This window comes from Leopardus geoffroyi, chromosome C1, assembly GCF_018350155.1.
Source record: "Leopardus geoffroyi isolate Oge1 chromosome C1, O.geoffroyi_Oge1_pat1.0, whole genome shotgun sequence".
NCBI classification, from domain to species: domain Eukaryota; kingdom Metazoa; phylum Chordata; class Mammalia; order Carnivora; family Felidae; genus Leopardus; species Leopardus geoffroyi.
The window spans coordinates 44,338,071-44,356,462 of NC_059328.1; the positions used below are offsets into that span (position 1 = coordinate 44,338,071).

At 41.6% G+C, this 18,392-nt stretch overlaps 1 protein-coding gene across 1 annotated transcript in view; it reads left to right on the forward strand.

Annotated features, from left to right (window-relative positions):
• TTC4 (tetratricopeptide repeat domain 4) overlaps positions 1-18,392 on the forward strand; it is a 31,294-nt gene that overhangs the window by 11,087 nt on the left and 1,815 nt on the right. Inside the window, exons 6-9 of the mRNA XM_045477521.1 lie at positions 5,024-5,110; positions 7,139-7,356; positions 8,210-8,291; positions 16,533-16,615. Coding sequence (XP_045333477.1) covers positions 5,024-5,110; positions 7,139-7,356; positions 8,210-8,291; positions 16,533-16,615 — 470 coding nt within the window. The remainder of the gene's footprint in view (positions 1-5,023; positions 5,111-7,138; positions 7,357-8,209; positions 8,292-16,532; positions 16,616-18,392) is intronic.

Sequence of the window (18,392 nt, forward strand, 5' to 3'; positions counted from 1 at the left end):
TCCGTCAACTTTTTCAGAACTCTGAAATGAGCCAAAGGCTTGCAGCAATCAGGGAGTGTTTATTCAGGAAAAGTCTCTGAACCTCCAGTAAGCAGAGCAAGCTTTGTGACATTTTTACTTACCCTGTTCCCATCTCCTATTCCTGATTTCCATTTCCCTACTACCACAGTAGCCTTGAAAGAATCATGGTGAAAATGAGCAGCTTGGCAGCCACCAGAGGAGGCAGATAGGATTAGAGCCCTTTCAAAGCCCCGTTCCTAGAGAATTGTCATTATTTGACCATCTGGGTGGTTTCCAAGAAGACTCCACTCACCAGGCTGATTTAATTTAACTCATCTTCGAGCTATCCCAGTATGAAAAGCTTTTGGGGTTGGGGGAGCTGGGTGGGAAGAAGGGGTGTGTCAGAAATAATTAGAAGGAATTAGTTAAGATTGCCACTGCCTGAGATAGTGCATAACAGGGCAAACAGTAGGCTTACCAGAATACTTAAAAGGAAAAGCTGGGAAATGAGATTCTGCAGGGGCTTTGAAAAGCTCCAACATATTCCTAAAGATCTACAAGGTCACATGTGTGTCCAGGGCTATGCATGTGCTCAGGAAAGATCTAAGAAGGCCCTTAGCTTTTACCTCTGGCTGACTTGGAGGCTCTGTGAAAGCTGTAAGGGAAGGCTAAGGCTGCATTGTAAACAGTGGGTGAGTGTTGAAGGTGTGCCACAGTATGCACAGAGAGCCCTCCAGCAAAGAGTGGGAGACTTTTTGCCTTCAGGCGTTTAGGGAAATCTGTCCAATCATTAGCTGACCACTAAACTATTCAGGGACTTTCGTGTCACATAAAACAGAATACACGCTTTATAGAATTAGTTAAGGAAAGTAATTAAAACAATAGGAGAAGCAATATCAAAAACTGGAGGGGAAAGAGAGAGGAGAATGCAATTTCCAGAGTTGCCATATTGTGTTATTTTAAATGTCTGGTTTTCAATACAAAATTACAAGACATGCAAAGAAATAAGAAAGTATGATCCATACACAGGAAAAAAAATCAATAGAAAATGTCCCTGAGGAAGCCCAGACATGAGACTTATAAAGACTTTAAACCAGCTCTTTCCAGTATGTTCTAGAACAAAAGAAAGAACTAAAGAATTAAAAAAAAAAAAAAAATGAGAACAATGTCTTCCCAAATAGAGACTATCAATAAATTATAAAAAAGAATCAAATAGAAATTCTGTAGTTGAAAAGTATAACTGAAATGAAAAGTTCACTAAAGGGCTTAACAGCAGAACTGTGAAGATAGGTCAGTTGTGATCACCCAGCGTGAGGAACAGAAAGAAGAATAAAGAAACATGAAGAGAGACTGAGCGGCGTGTTGGATGCCATCAAGTATATCATCATAGACGTGGGAGTCCCAGGACAGGAGAAAGAAAAAGAGACAAAAGAATACTTGAAGAGATAAAGCCAAAACTTCCCAGATTTGATAAAAACCAGTTATCTACCCTTCTAAGAAGCTTAACAAACTCCAAGTAGGATCAACTTAAAGAAATCTGTACCTGGACATATCATAATCAAACTGTTGAAAATCAAACACAAGAAAGTTAAAAGCATCAAGGGAGAAGTGACTCTTCACGTATAAGAGAGCCTCAATAAAAGTAACAGCTGATTTCTCATCAGAAGCCACGGAAGCCAAAGGGTTGTCATTCAAAGTGCTGAAAGAAAGACTGTCAACTAAGAACTCTATATCAAGCAAACCTATGCTTCAAAAAAGAAGGAACACTCTTGATTTACAAATGATACAATCTTATATATAAAAAATTCTAAGGAATCCACTAAAAATCTATTGGAACTAATAAATTAGTTTAGCAAGCTGTTGGTGAACATTCCAAATATGAAATTAAGAAAACAATTCCATCTATAATAGCATCAGAAAGAATAAAATATTTAGGAATAAATAAAGTAGCATAAAACTTATAATCCGAAAATATAAAACATTGTTTAAAGAAATTAAATATAAGAAAATAGGAAGACATTCATAAATCAGATCTTTTCTTAATTTTTTTGTTTATTTTTGAGAGAGAAGAGTGTGAGAGTGGGAGGGACAGAGAGAGAGGGAGACACAGAACCCGAAGCAGGCTCCAGGCTCTGAGCTGTAGGCACAGAGCCTGATGTGGGGCTCAAACTCAACTAACCGTGAGATCATGACCTGAGCGGCAGTCAGATGCTTAACCGACTGAGACACCCAGGCGCCCCTGAATCATCTTAATATTGTTAAGACGACAGTGCTCCCCAAATTGGTGTATAGATTCAACCCAGTGTGTATCAAATTTCTAACTGGCTGCTTTGCAGAATATTGACAGACTGATTCTGATATTCATCTGTAAATTCGAGATACCCAGAATAGCCAAAAACAATCCTAAAAAGCATTAAGTTAGAGCACTGACACTTCCCAATTTCAAATCTTACTAAAATTTCAAATCTTACTACTGTAGTAATCAAGACATTGTGGTACTGGCAGAAGGACAGACCTATAGGTGTAACAGAATTGAGAGCTCAGAAGTAAACCCTCACATTCATGGACAGTTAATGTTCATCAAGGGTACCTAAACTATTCAGTGGGGAAGGAACAGTCTTGTCAATAAACGATGCTGGAACAACTGTATATCCCCATGCAAAGCATGAATTTGGACTCCTACCTCATTTCGTATGCAACATGGATCAAAGACCTAAATGGAAGAGCAAAGCTACAAAACTCTTTTTTTTTTTTTTTTTTTTTTTAGAGAGGGCATGGGGAAGGGATAGGAGGTGGGGGACAGGGAGGTGGGAGAGAATCTCAAGGAGGCTTGGAGCTGTCAGCACTGAGCCTGATGTGGGGTTCAGTCTCATGAACTGAGAGATCACAACCTAGCTGAAATCAGGAGTCAGACACTTAACCAACTGAGCCACACAGGCACCCCAAAGCTATAGAACTCTTAAAATGTTGGCATTAATCTTCATGACCTTGGATTAGGCAATGGTTTCTTAGATATGACACAAAAAGCACAAGAAACAACAAAATAGACTGGACGTCATCAAAGGTAAAAACTATTGTGCTTCAGAGGCTACCATTGAGAAAGTGAAAAGACAGCCCACAGAATGGGAGAATATTTGTAAATCATGTATCTGTTAAGGGTTGTTTTTTTTTTAAGTTTTATCTGTTTTATTTTTGAGAGAGGGAGAGAGCGAGCAGGGGAAGGGCAGAGAAAGAGGGGGAGAGAGAGAATCCCAAGCAGCCTCCACACTGTCAGCACAGAGTCTGATGTGGTCTCAAACTTATGAACCATGAGATCATGACCTGAGCTGAAATGAAGATTTGGATCCTTAACCAACTGAGTCACCCAAGCACCTCCTGTTAAGGGACATTATCTGGAATATATAAGGAACTCTTAACATCTCAACAATTAAAAGACAATCCAACTTTTTAAATGGGCAAAGGATCTGAACAGACATTTCTCCAAAGAGGGTACGTAATGGCCAAAAAGCATATGAAAGATGTTTAACATTGTTAATCATTAGGCAAATGTAAATCAAAACCACAATGAGATTCTATTTCACACTGGGATGGTTATCATTTTTTAATTAGTTAATCAATTTTGAGAGAGAGCACAAATGGAAGAAGGGAAGAGGGAGAGAGGGAGCAGGCTCCACACTGTCAGTGTGGAGCCCAGTGTGAGACTCAAACTCATGAACTACAAGATCATGACCTGAGCTGAAGTCAGACACTTAACTGACTGAGCCACCCAGGTACCCCTGGTTATGATTTTTTTTTTTAATTTTTTTTTTTAACTTTTTAATTTATTTTTGAGACAGAGAGACAGAGCATGAATGGGGAGGGGCAGAGAGAGAGGGAGACACAGAATCCAAAGCAGGCTCCAGGCTCTGAGCGGTCAGCACAGAGCCCGATGCAGGGCTTGAACTCATGGACCATGAGATCGTGACCTGAGCTGAAGTCGGACGCTCAACCGACTGAGCCACCCAGGCGCCCCATGATTTTTTTTTTTAAGGAAAATAAATGTTGAGAAGTATGAGGAGAAACTGAAACCTTTTTGTGTTGCTGGTGAGAATATAAAATGACAGCCATTATGGAAAACCGCTTGGCAGTTCCTCAGAAAATTAACCACAAAATTAACATATGAACCAGCACTTGTATTATTAGGCATATACCCAAAGAATTTGAAACAAATATTAAAATAAATACTTGTACATGTACACGTGCCACAACACTCCATTGTATTCCTGTAAATCAGAGTAAAAACAACAGGGGACAGAGTCTACATCATCCTTAATCATTCTCTGATGTGGACCAGACACTATGATTGGGTGTAGCTCAACTGTAAAGGCACTGAATTGGACATAGTTTTTAGTGGTATCAGTGGGGTGGGGTACTCTGGATAGTGTAACCAAACTTCCTAACAGCAGAAAGGAGTTTTGCAGCTCTGTTGGCAGACTGGATTGGAGAAGGAATGGACAAGAGTTACCAGCCATTGTTAGCCTTTGTGGGGCTTTTGTGGGGAGGCTGAGGTATGGTTGGTACTATATTTTAGGTCAGAGGTCAGCAAACTAGCCAAATCCAGCCTTTGGCCTGTTCTTATACATCCTGTGAACTAAGGATGTTTTCACATTTTTAAAGAATTCTAAGCACCCAGACATGTGCTTTTAAAGTTTAATTAATTAGCTAATTAATTAATTTAGAGAGGGAGAGAGAGAATCCTAAGCAGGCTCCACACTATCAGTGCAGAGCCCAGTGTGGTGCTCGAACTCATGAACTGTGAGATATGACCTGAGCTGAAATCAAGGAATCAGATGCTTAACTGAGCCAGCCAGGCACCCCAGATGTGTGCTTGTGAAATGTTTATTGAACTGAATCAGGCCGCTGGTATTGCTTGACACAGGAGCCTGGGTTGGATACATACCACAGATCATAATTAAGAAGCAGGCTGGGGTAACGGAAGAGGAGGCAAGTTCCCTAAGATGATGGATCTCAATTTCATTTTTAGAGAACTGAACAGAGGGATATAAGAAAAGCAAAGATGAAAGAAAAGAAGGAGCAGAATCATAATAAGGCTTTACTCCAGGCCGTCAAGGTGAGTGCTCAAACGTCAGGCCCGTATGGTCTTGCTAAATCCACTGATCCTCAAGCTTGTTGGGAACCTTTCTTGGGATGCTTTACCTGAATTTGTTCATTTTCTTTCTGCTTTGGTGAAGCAGTCTGGTGAAGGGGCTCTGGAGTCCCATCCCCCGAGGTCAGTCAGCTCTCCTGCTTGTGTACATGTATTGATCTCAGGTAATCTACACTGAATAGTTGCTATGGGTTAAGCAGTATTTAATCTTCACAGTAGCCTTTTGAGATAGATCTTCCATCTGCTGCTTTGCTAGATGATGATCTTGTCTCAGAGGTGAAGAAACCTTGCACAGCTGATGTGTATCAATGCCAGGTCCTTGCTCTGAGCCATTGCATCCTGAGAGAGTCTGAATTTTTAGGAAGCTGCTCCTTTATAACAAAAAGATTTGACCCTGTCCTTTCTTCCCTGCATTTTAAATGGATGTAGTCTGAGCCAAACCATGTTTTCACCTGGATACCTAGCAAGGCACCTGTAGAGGTTTGGCTTGCTTGGTCTTCACAAGGGAGAGGATACCCGCCATGAGATTGTGGAGTAGGCCCTTGGTTTCATTTTTTGTTGAGTTAAATTATGCACCATTAAAGTTACTTACTTGGGGCGCCTGGGTGGCTCAGTCTGTTGAGCGTCCAACTTTGGCTCAGGTCATGATCTCGTGGTTCGTGAGTTCGAGCCCCACGTCGGGCTCTGTGCTGACAGCTCAGAGCCTGGAGCCTGCTTCGAATTCTGTGTCTCCCTCTCTCTCTGCCCCTCCCCTACTCATGCTCTGTCTCTCTCTGTCTCTCAAAAATAAATAAATGTTAAAAAAAAAAAAAAAAAGTTACTTACTGACTTTGAGACCCTCATACTAAGATGCACTCCACTAGTCCCTCCCCCACAACAAGCAATCTGCTAATACCTGTTAACAGAATGTAATACTCTAGATTCTCCAGCTAATCATCCATAGTGAGGGATGTGGTCATATTCTAAAATAAAATGTAGAATATTGCAATGGCCAGACATTTGTATACAGACCTGATTTCGACTCTCTCCTTTAGTCTGACCCTGCATCTTAAGCTTCAGTGTTCATAAGAATTGCTCTAACAGTTGTATACACAGAACCATATTTTACCAATGGTTTAAAACTGGGGTCAGCAGACTGCAGCCAGTGAATCACATCCCTGCCTATTTGTTTATGTGTCACATATGGCTGTTTTCACACTACAGTGGCAGAGTTGAATAGTTAATTTCAACAGAGACCATTTGGCTCAGAAAGCCTAAAATATTTCTGTCTGATCCTTTAAGGAAAAGTTTGCCAACCCCTGATGTAAGAGATACTAAAAGTAACTTGGATCGCATGTAACTTGCCCTGCGTGTGCTAGCCTCCACACACATACATAAAGAGGCAACTCTTCTGTTCAGACCTTTGATTTATCTTTATTTCCACGAGACAGCCAAGATTAAGTCAGTGTGCATTATTTTTAGTATTCTATGTCCTAGCTAAACCAACACACTTACCATTTTTGTGTATGCCCGCTCTTGATCTTTTCTGTGCCTTTACATATGCTGTTCCTTGGGGTGGAATGACCTATCCTCCCTGCAGCCCCTGCCTAACTTCTCTGCCTTTCATAGTCATTGCTCAGGACCCAGCATACCCCAGTCATCTCCAGCCCCCAGGCTAAATTAATTATTGATGGTCTGCATTTCTGCAACTCCACTTCTTACCTTATATTGTACTTATTTCCATAGCTCTGTGCCCACTAGACCACGAGCAGGGTCTTGAGGGCAGGAACCATATCTAGCTTGTCTCTGTGACACAGGGTCCAGCATGTGGTCCAGCACCTGGTCAAGGTGAGTTCTCCCTGCTGTGCCAAGCCTCAGGGGTAATGAAGATGAATCCTGTGTAGAGCTGGCCCTCAGTAAGCTCACAGTTTGATGGTTTCCCTGTTATTGAAATGGTCTTGGATCCTTCCACACGATAAGGTTTGTGTGTGTGTTTTTATGTTTTTAATCCAGGCTAGGAACATCAAGCTAGTCTCTGAAGCTGCCAGTGAGGATGAAGATTCAGACTCAGAAGATCTAGGTGAGCTTTCCCTGGATCGGCTCAGCTCGGAGAACCGCTATGGAGCCAGGCTGAGTGTAGATGAGCAGGGCAGGTTAAGCTGGCCCGTGCTCTTTCTGTACCCAGAGCACACCCAGTCGGACTTCATCGCTGCTTTTCACGAGGACTCCAGGTATTTACTTGCCCAAGAGCCCTTTGTTCTTGCTTGCGTGCTCTTTCCCTGCTGTCTCGGCAGAGGAAATTTTTGGTTGAGGAGGTCCGAGTATAGTTTAGAGGGTTAACAGTCTGGTTTGTCATAATCTCTCTATCCTGGAGCTCATTTCTCCCTTCACTAACTATAACTAGCTTTGTAGTGACAGACACAGGTCGCACTGTTGTCTGGACTGGGCTAACAAGCAGAGCACCACAGAAGAGTTTGCCAAGCCCTAATACATATCTCTGGTGAGATAGGAAGTCATTGTAGATAGTATATGCATGGTAACTGAAGTGTGTATTAGGAAAAATATAACTAGCAGTTTTAACATGTGATTTCATAGGGTTAATGCTTAGAATGCAGCTAAATGTAAGGTATGTTGTTAACCCTGAGTTAGTTTAAAGAAAATTACTGTCATCTAATAGGATAAGTGAGGGCTGCCTGGGTGGCTTAGTTGGTTAAGTGGCCAACTCTTGATTTCGGCTCAGATCATAATCTTACGGTTGGTTCGTGGGTTCAAGCCCCAAGTCAGGCTCCGTGCTGACAGCATGGAGTCTGCTTGGGATTCTCTCTCCCTCTTTCTCTTTCCCTCCTTCACGTACTCGTTTTTTCTCAAAAATGAATGAATAAACTTGGGGAAAAAAAAAAAAGGACGAGTGATACACATACACATTTTGGCTTAAGCCAGATGGCTTGGGATCAGAATGGCTTGGGCCTGCATTTCATGTTTTATACATTTTTGATACCTCTATGTATGGGTGTCCAGGGCCTGTGATGTAGGAAAATAGATCATGAGTTACTGATACCCAGAAAGTACATGTTATATCCTTAGGTTTATTGATCATCTGATGGTGATGTTTGGTGAAACACCCTCTTGGGACTTAGAGCAAAAATACTGCCCTAATAATTTAGAGGTAAGAGATGTTTTACCTTGTTCCTATATGGGATTTTGGGGGGGGGGGGGGTAGGTTTTTACTGCCTTTAGAAAAAATTGTGTCAAATTATACAGAACATAAAATTCATTATTTGAACCAATGCATACTTTTGTAGCATGAAGTACATTTAATTTACATGGTTGTGCAACCATCCCCACCATCCATCTTCATTTCATCATCCCAAACTGAAACACTGGACCTGTTAAACAGTAACTATTTTCTCCTCCAGCCCCTGGCAACCACCATTCTACTTTCTCTTTCTATGAATGTGACTACTCTAGGAACCTTCTATAAGTAGAACCATACACTATTTGTCTTTTTGTGTCTGGCTTATTTCATTAGCATAATGTCTTCAGGGTTCATCCATATTGTACCCTGTGTCAGAATTTCTTTCCTTTTTAAGGCTGAATAATACTCCATTGTTGAGACCTTTTTATTATTATTTTTTGAGTGTGTATATGTGTATTTTTTAATTTATTTTTTTAATTTACATCCAAGTTAGCTAGCATATAGTGCAACAATGATTCCTGGAGTAGATTCCTTAATGCCCCTTACCCACTTAGCCCATCCCCCCTCCGACAACCCCTCCAACAACCCTCAGTTCTCCATATTTATGAGTCTCTTCTGTTTTGTCCCCCTCCCTGTTTTTATATTATTTTTGTTTCCCTTCCCTTATGTTCATCTGTTTTGTCTCTTAAAGTCCTCATATGAGTGAAGTCACATGATATTTGTCTTTCTCTGACTCGCTAATTTCACTTAGCATAATACCCTCTAGTTCCGTCCACATAGTTGCAAATGGCAAGATTTCATTCTTTTTGATTGCCGAGTAATACTGCCAGGGTACTCCACACACACACACACACACACACACACACACACACACACACACACACCACACTTTATCCATTCATCCATCGATGGACATTTGGGCTCTTTCCATACTTTGGCTATTGTTGATAGTGCTGTTATAAACATTGGCCAACTAATATAAATATAAAGGGTGCACATGTAAAGGGGTGCATGTGTCCCTTCAAAACAGCATACCTGTAGCCCTTGGATAAATACCTTGTAGTGCGATTGCTGGGTCGTAGCCTAGTTCTATTTTTAATTTTTTTGAGGAACCTCCATATTGTTTTCCAGAGTAGCTGCACCAGTTTGCATTCCCACCAGCAGTGCAAAAGAGATCCTCTCTCTCTGCATCCTCTCCAACATCTGTTGTTGCCTGAGTTGTTAATGTTAGCCATTCTGACAGGTGTGAGGTAGTATCTCATTGTGGTTTTGATTTGTATTTCCCTGATGATGAGTGATGTGGAACATTTTTTCATATGTTGATTGGCCATCTGGATGTCATCTTTGGAGAAGTGTCTATTCATGTCTCTTGCCCATTTCTTCATTGGATTATTTGTTTTTTGGGTGTTGAGTTTGATAAGTCTTTATAGATTTTGGATACTAATCCTTTATCTGATATGTCATTTGCAAATATCTTCTCCCATTCTGTAGGTTGCCTTTTAGTTTTGCTGATTGTTTGCTTTGCTGTGCAGAAGCTTTTTATTTTGATGAGGTGCCAATAGTTCATTTTTGCTTTTGTTTCCCTTGCCTCCGGAGACGTGTTGAGTAAGAAGTTGCTGCGGCCAAGGTCAAAGAAGTTTTTGCCTGCTTTCTCCTTGAGGATTTTTATGGCTTCCTGTCTTATATTTAGGTCCTTGATCCATTTTGAGTTTATTTTTGTGTATGGTGTGAGAAAGTGGTCCAGGTTCATTTTTCTGCATGTCGCTGTCCAGTTTTCCCAGCACCACTTGCTGAAGAGACTGTCATTATTCCATTGGATTTTCTTTCCTGCTTGGTCAAAGATTAGTTGGCCATACATTTGTGGGTCCATTTCTGGATTCTCTATTCCATTGATCTGTGTGTCTGTTTTTGTGCCAGTACCGTACTATCTTGATGATTACAGCTTTGTAATACAGCTTGAAGTCCAGGATTGTGATGCCTCCTGCTTTAGTTTTCTTTTTCAAGATTGCTTTGGCTGTTCGGGATATTTTCTGGTTCCATACAAATTTTAGGATTGTTTGTCCTAGCTCTGTGAAGAATGCTGGTATTATTTTGGTAGGTATTGCATTGAATATGTAGATTGCTTTGGGTATTGACATTTTAACATATTTGTTCTTCCTATCCAGGAACATGGAATATTTTTCCATTTTTTTATGTCTTCTTCAATTTCTTTCATAAGCTTTCTATAGTTTTCAGTGTATAGATTTTTTACCTCTTTGGTGTTAGATTTATTCCTAGGTATTTTATGGGTTTTGGTGCAATTGTAGACGGGATCGATTCCTTGATTTCTCTTTCTGTTGCTTCATTGTTGGTGTATAGAAATGCAACCCATTTCTATGCATTGATTTTATAGCCAGCAACTTTGTTGAATTCATGAATCAGTTCTAGCAGTTTTTTTGGTGGAATCTTTTGGGATTTCCATATAGAGTGTCATGTCATCTGCGAAGAGTGAAAGTTTGACCTCCTCCTGGCCAATTTGGATGCCTTTTATTTCTTTGTGTTGTCTGATTGCTGAGGCTAAGACTTCTGATACTATGTTGAATAACAGTGGCAAGATTGGATATCCCTGTCTTGTTCCTGATCTCAGGGGGAAAGCTCTCTGTTTTTCCCCACTGAGGATGATATTGGCGTTGGGTCTCTCATATTATGGCTTTTATGATCTCGAGGTATGATCCTTCTATCCCTGCTTTCTTGAGGGATTTTAATTAAGAAAGAATGCTGTATTTTGTCAAATGCTTTTTCTGCATCTATTGAGAGGATCATGTGGTTCTTGTCCTTTCTTTTATTGATGTGATGAGTCACATTGATTGTTTTGTGGATATTGAACCAGCGCTACATCCCAGGTATAAATCCCACTTGGTCGTGGTGAATAATTTTTTTAATGTATTGTTGGATCCAATTGGCTAATATCTTGTTGAGGATTTTTGCATCCATGTTCATCAGGGAAATTGGTTTATAGTTCTCCTTTTTAGTGGGGTCTTTGTCTGGTTTTGGAATCAAGGTAATGTTGGCTTCATAGAAAGAGTTTGGAAGTTTTCCTTCCATTTCTATCTTTTGGAGCAGCTTCAAGAGAATAGGTGTTTAACTCTTCCTTAAATGTTTGGTAGAATACCCCTGGAAAGCCATCTGGCCCTGGACTTGCGTTTTGGTTGATTTTTGATTACTAATTTAATTTCTTTACTGGTTATGGGTCTGTTCAGATTTTCTATTTCTTCCTGTTTCAGTTTTGGTAGTGTATATGTTTCTGGGAATTTGTCCATTTCTTCCAGATTGCCCATTTTATTGGCATATAATTGCTCATAATATTCTCTTATTATTGTTTTTATTTCTCCTGTGTTGGTTATGATCTCTCCTCTTTCATTCTTGATTTTATTTATTTGGGGCCTTTTTCTCTTTGATCAGACTGGCTAGTGGTTTATCAGTTTTGTTAATTCTTTCAAAGAAACAGCTTCTGGTTTCATTGATCAGTTCTGTTTTTGGTTTCGATAGCATTAATTTCTGCTCTAATCTTTATTATTTCCTGTCTTCTGCTGGCTTTGGGTTTTATTTGCTGTTCTTTTTCTAGCTCTTTAAGGTGTAAGGTTAGGTTGTGTATCTGAGACCTTTCTTCCTTCTCTAGGAAGGCCTGGATTGCTATACACTTCCCTCATATGACTGCCATTGTTGCATCCCAGAGGTTTTGGGCTGTAGTGTTTTCATTTTCATTGGTTTCCATGTACTTTTTAATTTCCTCTTTAGCTTCTTGGTTAGCCCATTCATTCTTTAGTAGGATGTTCTTTAGTCTCCAAGTATTTGTTATATTTCCAATTTTTTTTTTGTGGTTGATTTCGAGTTTCACAGCGTTGTGGTCTAAAAATGTGCACGGTATGATCTCAGTCTTTTTGTACTTGTTGAGGGCTGATTTGTGTCCCAGAATGTGATCCATTCTGGAGAATTCCATGTGCACTGGAGAAGAATGTGTAGTCCACTGCTTTAAGATAAAATATGCTGAATATATCTGTTAAGTCCATCTGGTCCAGTGTGTCATTCAATGACATTGTTTCCTTGTTGATTTTCTGTTTAGATGATCTACTGCTGTAGGTGGGGTGTTGAAGTCCCCCACTATTATGGTATTATTATCAGTGCATTTATGTTTGTGATTGATTTATATATTTGGGTGCTTCTACATTTGGCACAAATGTTTACAATTGTTGGGTCTTTTTGGTGGAAGAACCCTTAATTATGATAGAATGCCCTTCTTCATCTCTTGTTACAGTCTTTTTTTTAAAGTGTATGGGGTGCCTGGGTGGCGCAGTCGGTTGAGCGTCCGACTTCAGCCAGGTCACGATCTCGCGGTCCGTGAGTTCGAGCCCTGCGTCGGGCTCTGGGCTGATGGCTCAGAGCCTGGAGCCTGTTTCCGATTCTGTGTCTCCCTCTCTCTCTGCCCCTCCCCCGTTCATGCTCTGTCTCTCTGTGTCCCAAAAATAAAGAAACGTTGAAAAAAAAAAAAAATTTAAAGTGTAGATCGTCTGATGTATGTATGGGTACTTCTTTTGTCGACCATTAGCATGATAGATGGTTCTCCATCCCTTTACTTTCAATCTGAAGGTGTCTTTAGGTCTAAAGTGGGTCTCTTGTAAACAGCATATAGATGGTTCTTGTTTTCTTATCCATTCTTTTACCCTATGTCTTTTGATTGGAGCATTTAGTCCATTGACATTTATTTTATTTTTTCCTGGTGGAGAAGGGAGACAGGTCCATTGACATTTAGAGTGAGTACTGAAAGGTATGAATTTATTGCCATTATGTTTCTTGTAGAGTTGGGAGTTTCTGGTGATGTTCTCTGGTCCCTTCTAGTCTTTGTTGCTTTTGGTCTCCCTCCCCCCCCCCCCCCACCCATCTTTTCTCCCCTCAGAGAGTTCCCCTTAAAATTTCTTGCAGGGCTGGTTTAGTGGTCATAAACTCATTTAATTTTTGTTTGGGAAACTTTTAATCTCTCCTTCTATTTGGAATGACAGCCTCGGTGGATAAAGAGTTCTTGGCTGCATATTTTTCTGATTCAGCACCTTGAATATATCCTGCCACTCCTTTCTGGACTGCCAAGTTTCTCTGGATAGGTCTGTTGCAAACCTGATCTGTCTTCCCTTGTAGGTTAAAGACTGTTTTTTCCTTGCTGCTTTCATGATTCTTCTCTTGCCTGAGTATTTTGTGAATTTGACTGTGATATGCCAGTTGATGGTTGGTTTTTGTTGAATCTAATGGGAGTCCTCTGTGCTTCCTGGATTTTGATGTCTGTGTCTTTCCCCATGTTAAGGAAGTTTAGTGCTATGATTTGTTCACATAACCCTTCTACCCCTATTTCTCTCTCTTCCTCTTCTGGGAGCCCTATGATTGTGATATTGTTCCTTTTTAATGAGTCACTGATTTCTCTAATTCTTAAATCATGCACTTTTGCCTTAGTCTCCCACTTTTTTTCTGCTTCATTGTCCATAAATTTGTCCTCTGTATCACTAATTCACTGCTCTGCCTCATCCATCCTTGCCACTGTGGCATTGATTTGAGATTGCAGCTCAGTTACATTTTTTATTTCATCCTGACTGGCTTTTACTTCTTTTATCACCCCAGAAAGGGATTCTAATCTATTTTTGACCCCTAGCATTCTTATTATCATGATTCTAAATTCTGGTTCAGACATCTTGCTTGTATCTGTGTTAAGTCCCTGGCTGTCGTTTCTTCCTCCTTTTTCTTTTGGGGTGAATTCCTTCTTTTTGTCATTTTGATGGCAGAAAAGGAATTAATAAGGTCAAAAAAATTATAATTAAAAACAACACACATACACAAATTCAAATAAATGATGCTAGATCCTAGGTGCGTTTCAGTCTGGTTGTTGAAAGATAGATTACAGAAAAAAGGGAAAAAGGGGAAAAAAAAGAAAAAAAAGGAAAACGTTTGAAAATTTGAAAAAAATGAATACAGTGAAGTAGAAAAAAAATGAAATAAGTAAAATAGAATTTGAAAAATTTACAAAAACGTAAAAAATATAGTAGAAAAAAATTAAAGGAAAATATTTTCAATAAAAATTGAAAATAATAAATTTTTTCTCTTTCTGTATTCAAGAAAAAGAAACGAAAAGAGGAAAAAAGAAAATTGAATAGATGGACCAATGAACAGACTGAAATACTATTGAAATTACATCATTTTCCCCTAGAAGTCAAACTATGAAGCAATTTATAGTCCATAAACTAAGCAGGCAGAGACACTTGTAGTGTTCCTGAAGAGTAAGGTTGGCCCAGTTGGGCGGGGCTTAGGGTAATGGTTCTGTTCCCCACTAGATGTCGCTGTTTAGCTTACTGGGGTGGATTGTTGTGGTGCTTGTAGGTATGTGCATGTGTGGGAGGGGTGAAAGGCAGCTACCCTGTCTCTAGTATCGGAATTGTGTTCTCCCCAGTCATCAATTGTGCACCTGACCTTTGTCATCGGCTTCCGTCCACTCCCTGCTTTTATACTGTCCATGACCAAGCCCCAGGCAACACCTCCTTCCTGAGTTTTATCTCAGATGCAGCTGTTTTCCCTGACCCCTTATTTCTGAGGGACTGCTGCTTTGACCTGTTCTGCCCCTCTGCAAGAGGGTCTCACTGAGCAAGGGCCAGGTGCCCGCCCCCAGGAATGTTCATGGGACTGTGCTGCTGCTAATGCCAAGAGACTGCGTCTGGGTGCCAGCCGCCCCAGAAAATGTTCACGCAATCATGTAGCAGCAGCATTTCAGGGATTATGGAAAATCGCAATACATATCTGGCACCGGGCTTCACCCTTAACCACTTTGTTCCAGCACCAGCAAATGTGGTTGTTCTCCGGGGTCTGCTGGCCCAAGGACCCCCGGGCCTCACTCTGCCTCTGGGGATTTGCCCTTCCCACCAGAGCACTGTCAGGTATCAAGCTGCGGAGTTTGAGACTCTGTGCTCCCCGTTTATATAGAGTCTTAGTGGAATTTAAACCCCCTCCTTTTTTCTCTTTTTAGTTCAGTCCCTGCAGCTCTTTCCACTTTCTCTCCAGCTGCTTTTTTTGGGGGTGGGGAATGGGAGGTGCTTTTCCCATACTCTCCCTCTGTCTCCGTCCTCTTACCACAAGCAAAAATAGCTCCCTGTCCTCCGTGGCTTCTCTCTCCCCCAGTTAACCTTTCTGTGCCATGTACCTGCTGAGTTCTGTGGTTCAGGTTGTGCAGATTGTTGTGTTAATCCTAAAATCAGTTTTCTAGGTGTACAGGATGGTTTAGTGTTGATCTGGCTGTATTTCATGGATGCGAGATGCAAAAACAACTTCCATGTTCTTCTGCCGTCTTGGCTCATTATTTTTTTAAATCACAGCTTAGGGTACAAAGATTTTGTCTTCTAACCATTCGAGAGTAAGATGCCAACTGATGCCCCATTGCCCCTAAATACTTAAGCATCATTTCCCTACAGACAAGGATATTTTCCTTCATAATCCCAACCAACCACCAATATCAGGAAATTAGTTTGATACATTAGTTCTGATTGTGACACCCCATCTCAGCTGTCCCCAAACAAGGACACCCTTCTCATCCCACATGGGCTCTGACACCTCATCTTGGACAGCTGTCCTAAAAGGGAGCCCTTATCACCTGGGTTAGGCTGGCCAGCTCCCAGCAAGCTTGCCCTCCACTGGCTGGGCTCACTCCCGGCCAGCCTGTCACTCCCTCACTCCCTGCCAGCCCTCCTATGCAGACATCTTCCTAATCCTCTGTGGGCTTTGACACCTGCACAGGGCCGTCCCGTGTGCACATCCTTCTCATCCTCCTCGGGCTGTTCCCCTGCTTTGGGCTACTGTGCTTTTTTTCCCCCATATCTAAGAGGTCTAGGACTGATTGCTAGGGAAGCAAAGGCTCACAGGCCTGGCCTTGAATCTTGGTTTCTTTGTTTACTAGCTGAGTGTTGTTAATGAATCATTTTTCTCCCCTGATCCTTGGTTCTGTCTTTGGAAAAAAGTGGATCTGGTAATATCTTTCTCGGTGTTATGGGCAAAGACTGAGTGCTTTACATTCCACAACTCTATAGAAGAGTCATTCAACTAATTACAGTTGCCTTCTCTTTAGCTTTTCACTAGACTTGGCCTCAACATGTCTAGTGCTGCTGTGGCCCTCTGTGTCTGATTCTTGCACCTTTATTCTTCTTGCAGATCTACTTTGAGGATGATGGTGGGACAGAACTCTACCGGGTGCCTCTCAAGAGCACCCTGTTGCACGTGCTGCAGCACCCCAGGTGAGCCACCTTCATGAGGCTGAGTAGACCAGGGAAGGAGCTTAGGCACCATCCCAGGGATACAGCCAGGTTCTCATTGCACTGCTGACTAATTGCCTTGTACTGCTTTCCCTACTGCCCTGGACATAAAACTGAGATGGCAGCCATGGAGACTGGTTCAGGTCATTGGCCAAATAGGCTTCAGTGTGACTCTGCTCATTACACTGCAGCCAGGACACCCTCAGACTGGGAGAAGCTAATGGTGCTGGTCTGAGAAGGGACAAGCCGCCTGGCTTTTGTACCTGAAAACAGCAGGGTTGGCGCTCTTTTCCTAATTGTGCCCGTGTCCCCTGATACTGTTATATGGAAAAGAACATTGGTTCTTCAAGTCAAGACACCATCATTTACGAGCTGTGGGACTGTAAGCACATACTTCCTCCCTGAGGAGGTTTCCTCATCTTTAGACTGGGGCTGATAATTCTTGCCTACATTTGTCTCAGGTACTTGAGAGCCAGCAAGAGAGTAGGAGTCACAGTAGTTTTGTAAAGGGCAGTCTTGTTGTAAGTGTGTCTTTGTTAGCAGCTGTGGCAGCCAGTTGGATTTGGCTTCTGTTTGTTCAGCTTTAGGGTGTTCTGGACTATGAGGGAATCCCCTGGGTAGATTTGAGAGTTGACTCTTGGACTATTTTTCCCTAAGCTTTGAGCAAAGCAAATGTCTTGCATTTAGGCTAAAGAAGCCCACTGTGTTGGACATGAGGGTGGTTGGGTGTGCCGAGAAAGAGGCTGGAAAGCTGGGTTGGAGCCATGCACGAAGGCCTTGAATGCTCTGTTCCAGAGCATGCTTTATCCTGATCGTGGTGCGTGGAGCCACAGGGGATGTTTAGGTAAAACAGAGTAGTGTACAGATCATATGTACTATTTGATGGTGAGGCAGGAGGTAAGGGGTGGATTGTAGAGAGATTTCAGAGGCAAACTGTGTAAGAATTGGTAATGTGGTGACTAACTCAGTAGTGGGGATCTAGCTGGTCTTGATGTTTCTGCTTTGGGTTGGCAGGTGAAGATTTCTTCAGATAATGATATGACTTCTCTTGGCAAGTGGTGTTTTTTTTATTTTTGTTTTTTGGTGTTAAATCTCTCTTCCAGTCCATAGACAATTTTTGAGCTATTCCTTTTTTCCATTATTAGCAAATTACTACCACAAATTTCTTTAAATGGGCTTCACACTTAGCATGGAGTGTGGGGCTTGAACTCACGACCCTGAGATCAAGACCAGAGCTGAGGTAGAGTTGGATGCTTAAGTGACTGAGCTACCCAGGTGCCCATTACCACATTTCTTTAAAGGCCTGAGGTCCGCTCTCTCCCCATCTCCAAAAAAGCTAAACAAAGCAGATCTGTAAAGGAAAGCCAATCTCATGCTTCTTAGAAAATGTAAATGCTGTTGGAAATGTTTACTTTTTAAATGATTGGCATAGGCAAGAGGCTACCCAGGATAGGTTTTGGGTAATTTCAGACGTTGAACCGGGTGAGCCAAAATATAGACCCCTCTGTCCAGATCCAAGCACATTGGGTAATGCTAATACCCCTCAGTCTGGGAGGCCGAGGCCTTGCCCACCTCTCTAACCTGCCCCACTCTGCTTGCTTTATGCCCCAACAACAGCAAATGCTCTGGTGACCTGTACCTCCTGACGTTTGCTCCCCCATGTCCCATCACAACTACCCCTTTTCTAAATTAAAGTACACATGGACACAGCATCTTCCAGGAAGCTTTTCCTGATTCCCCTTTCCTATAGAGGGCATCA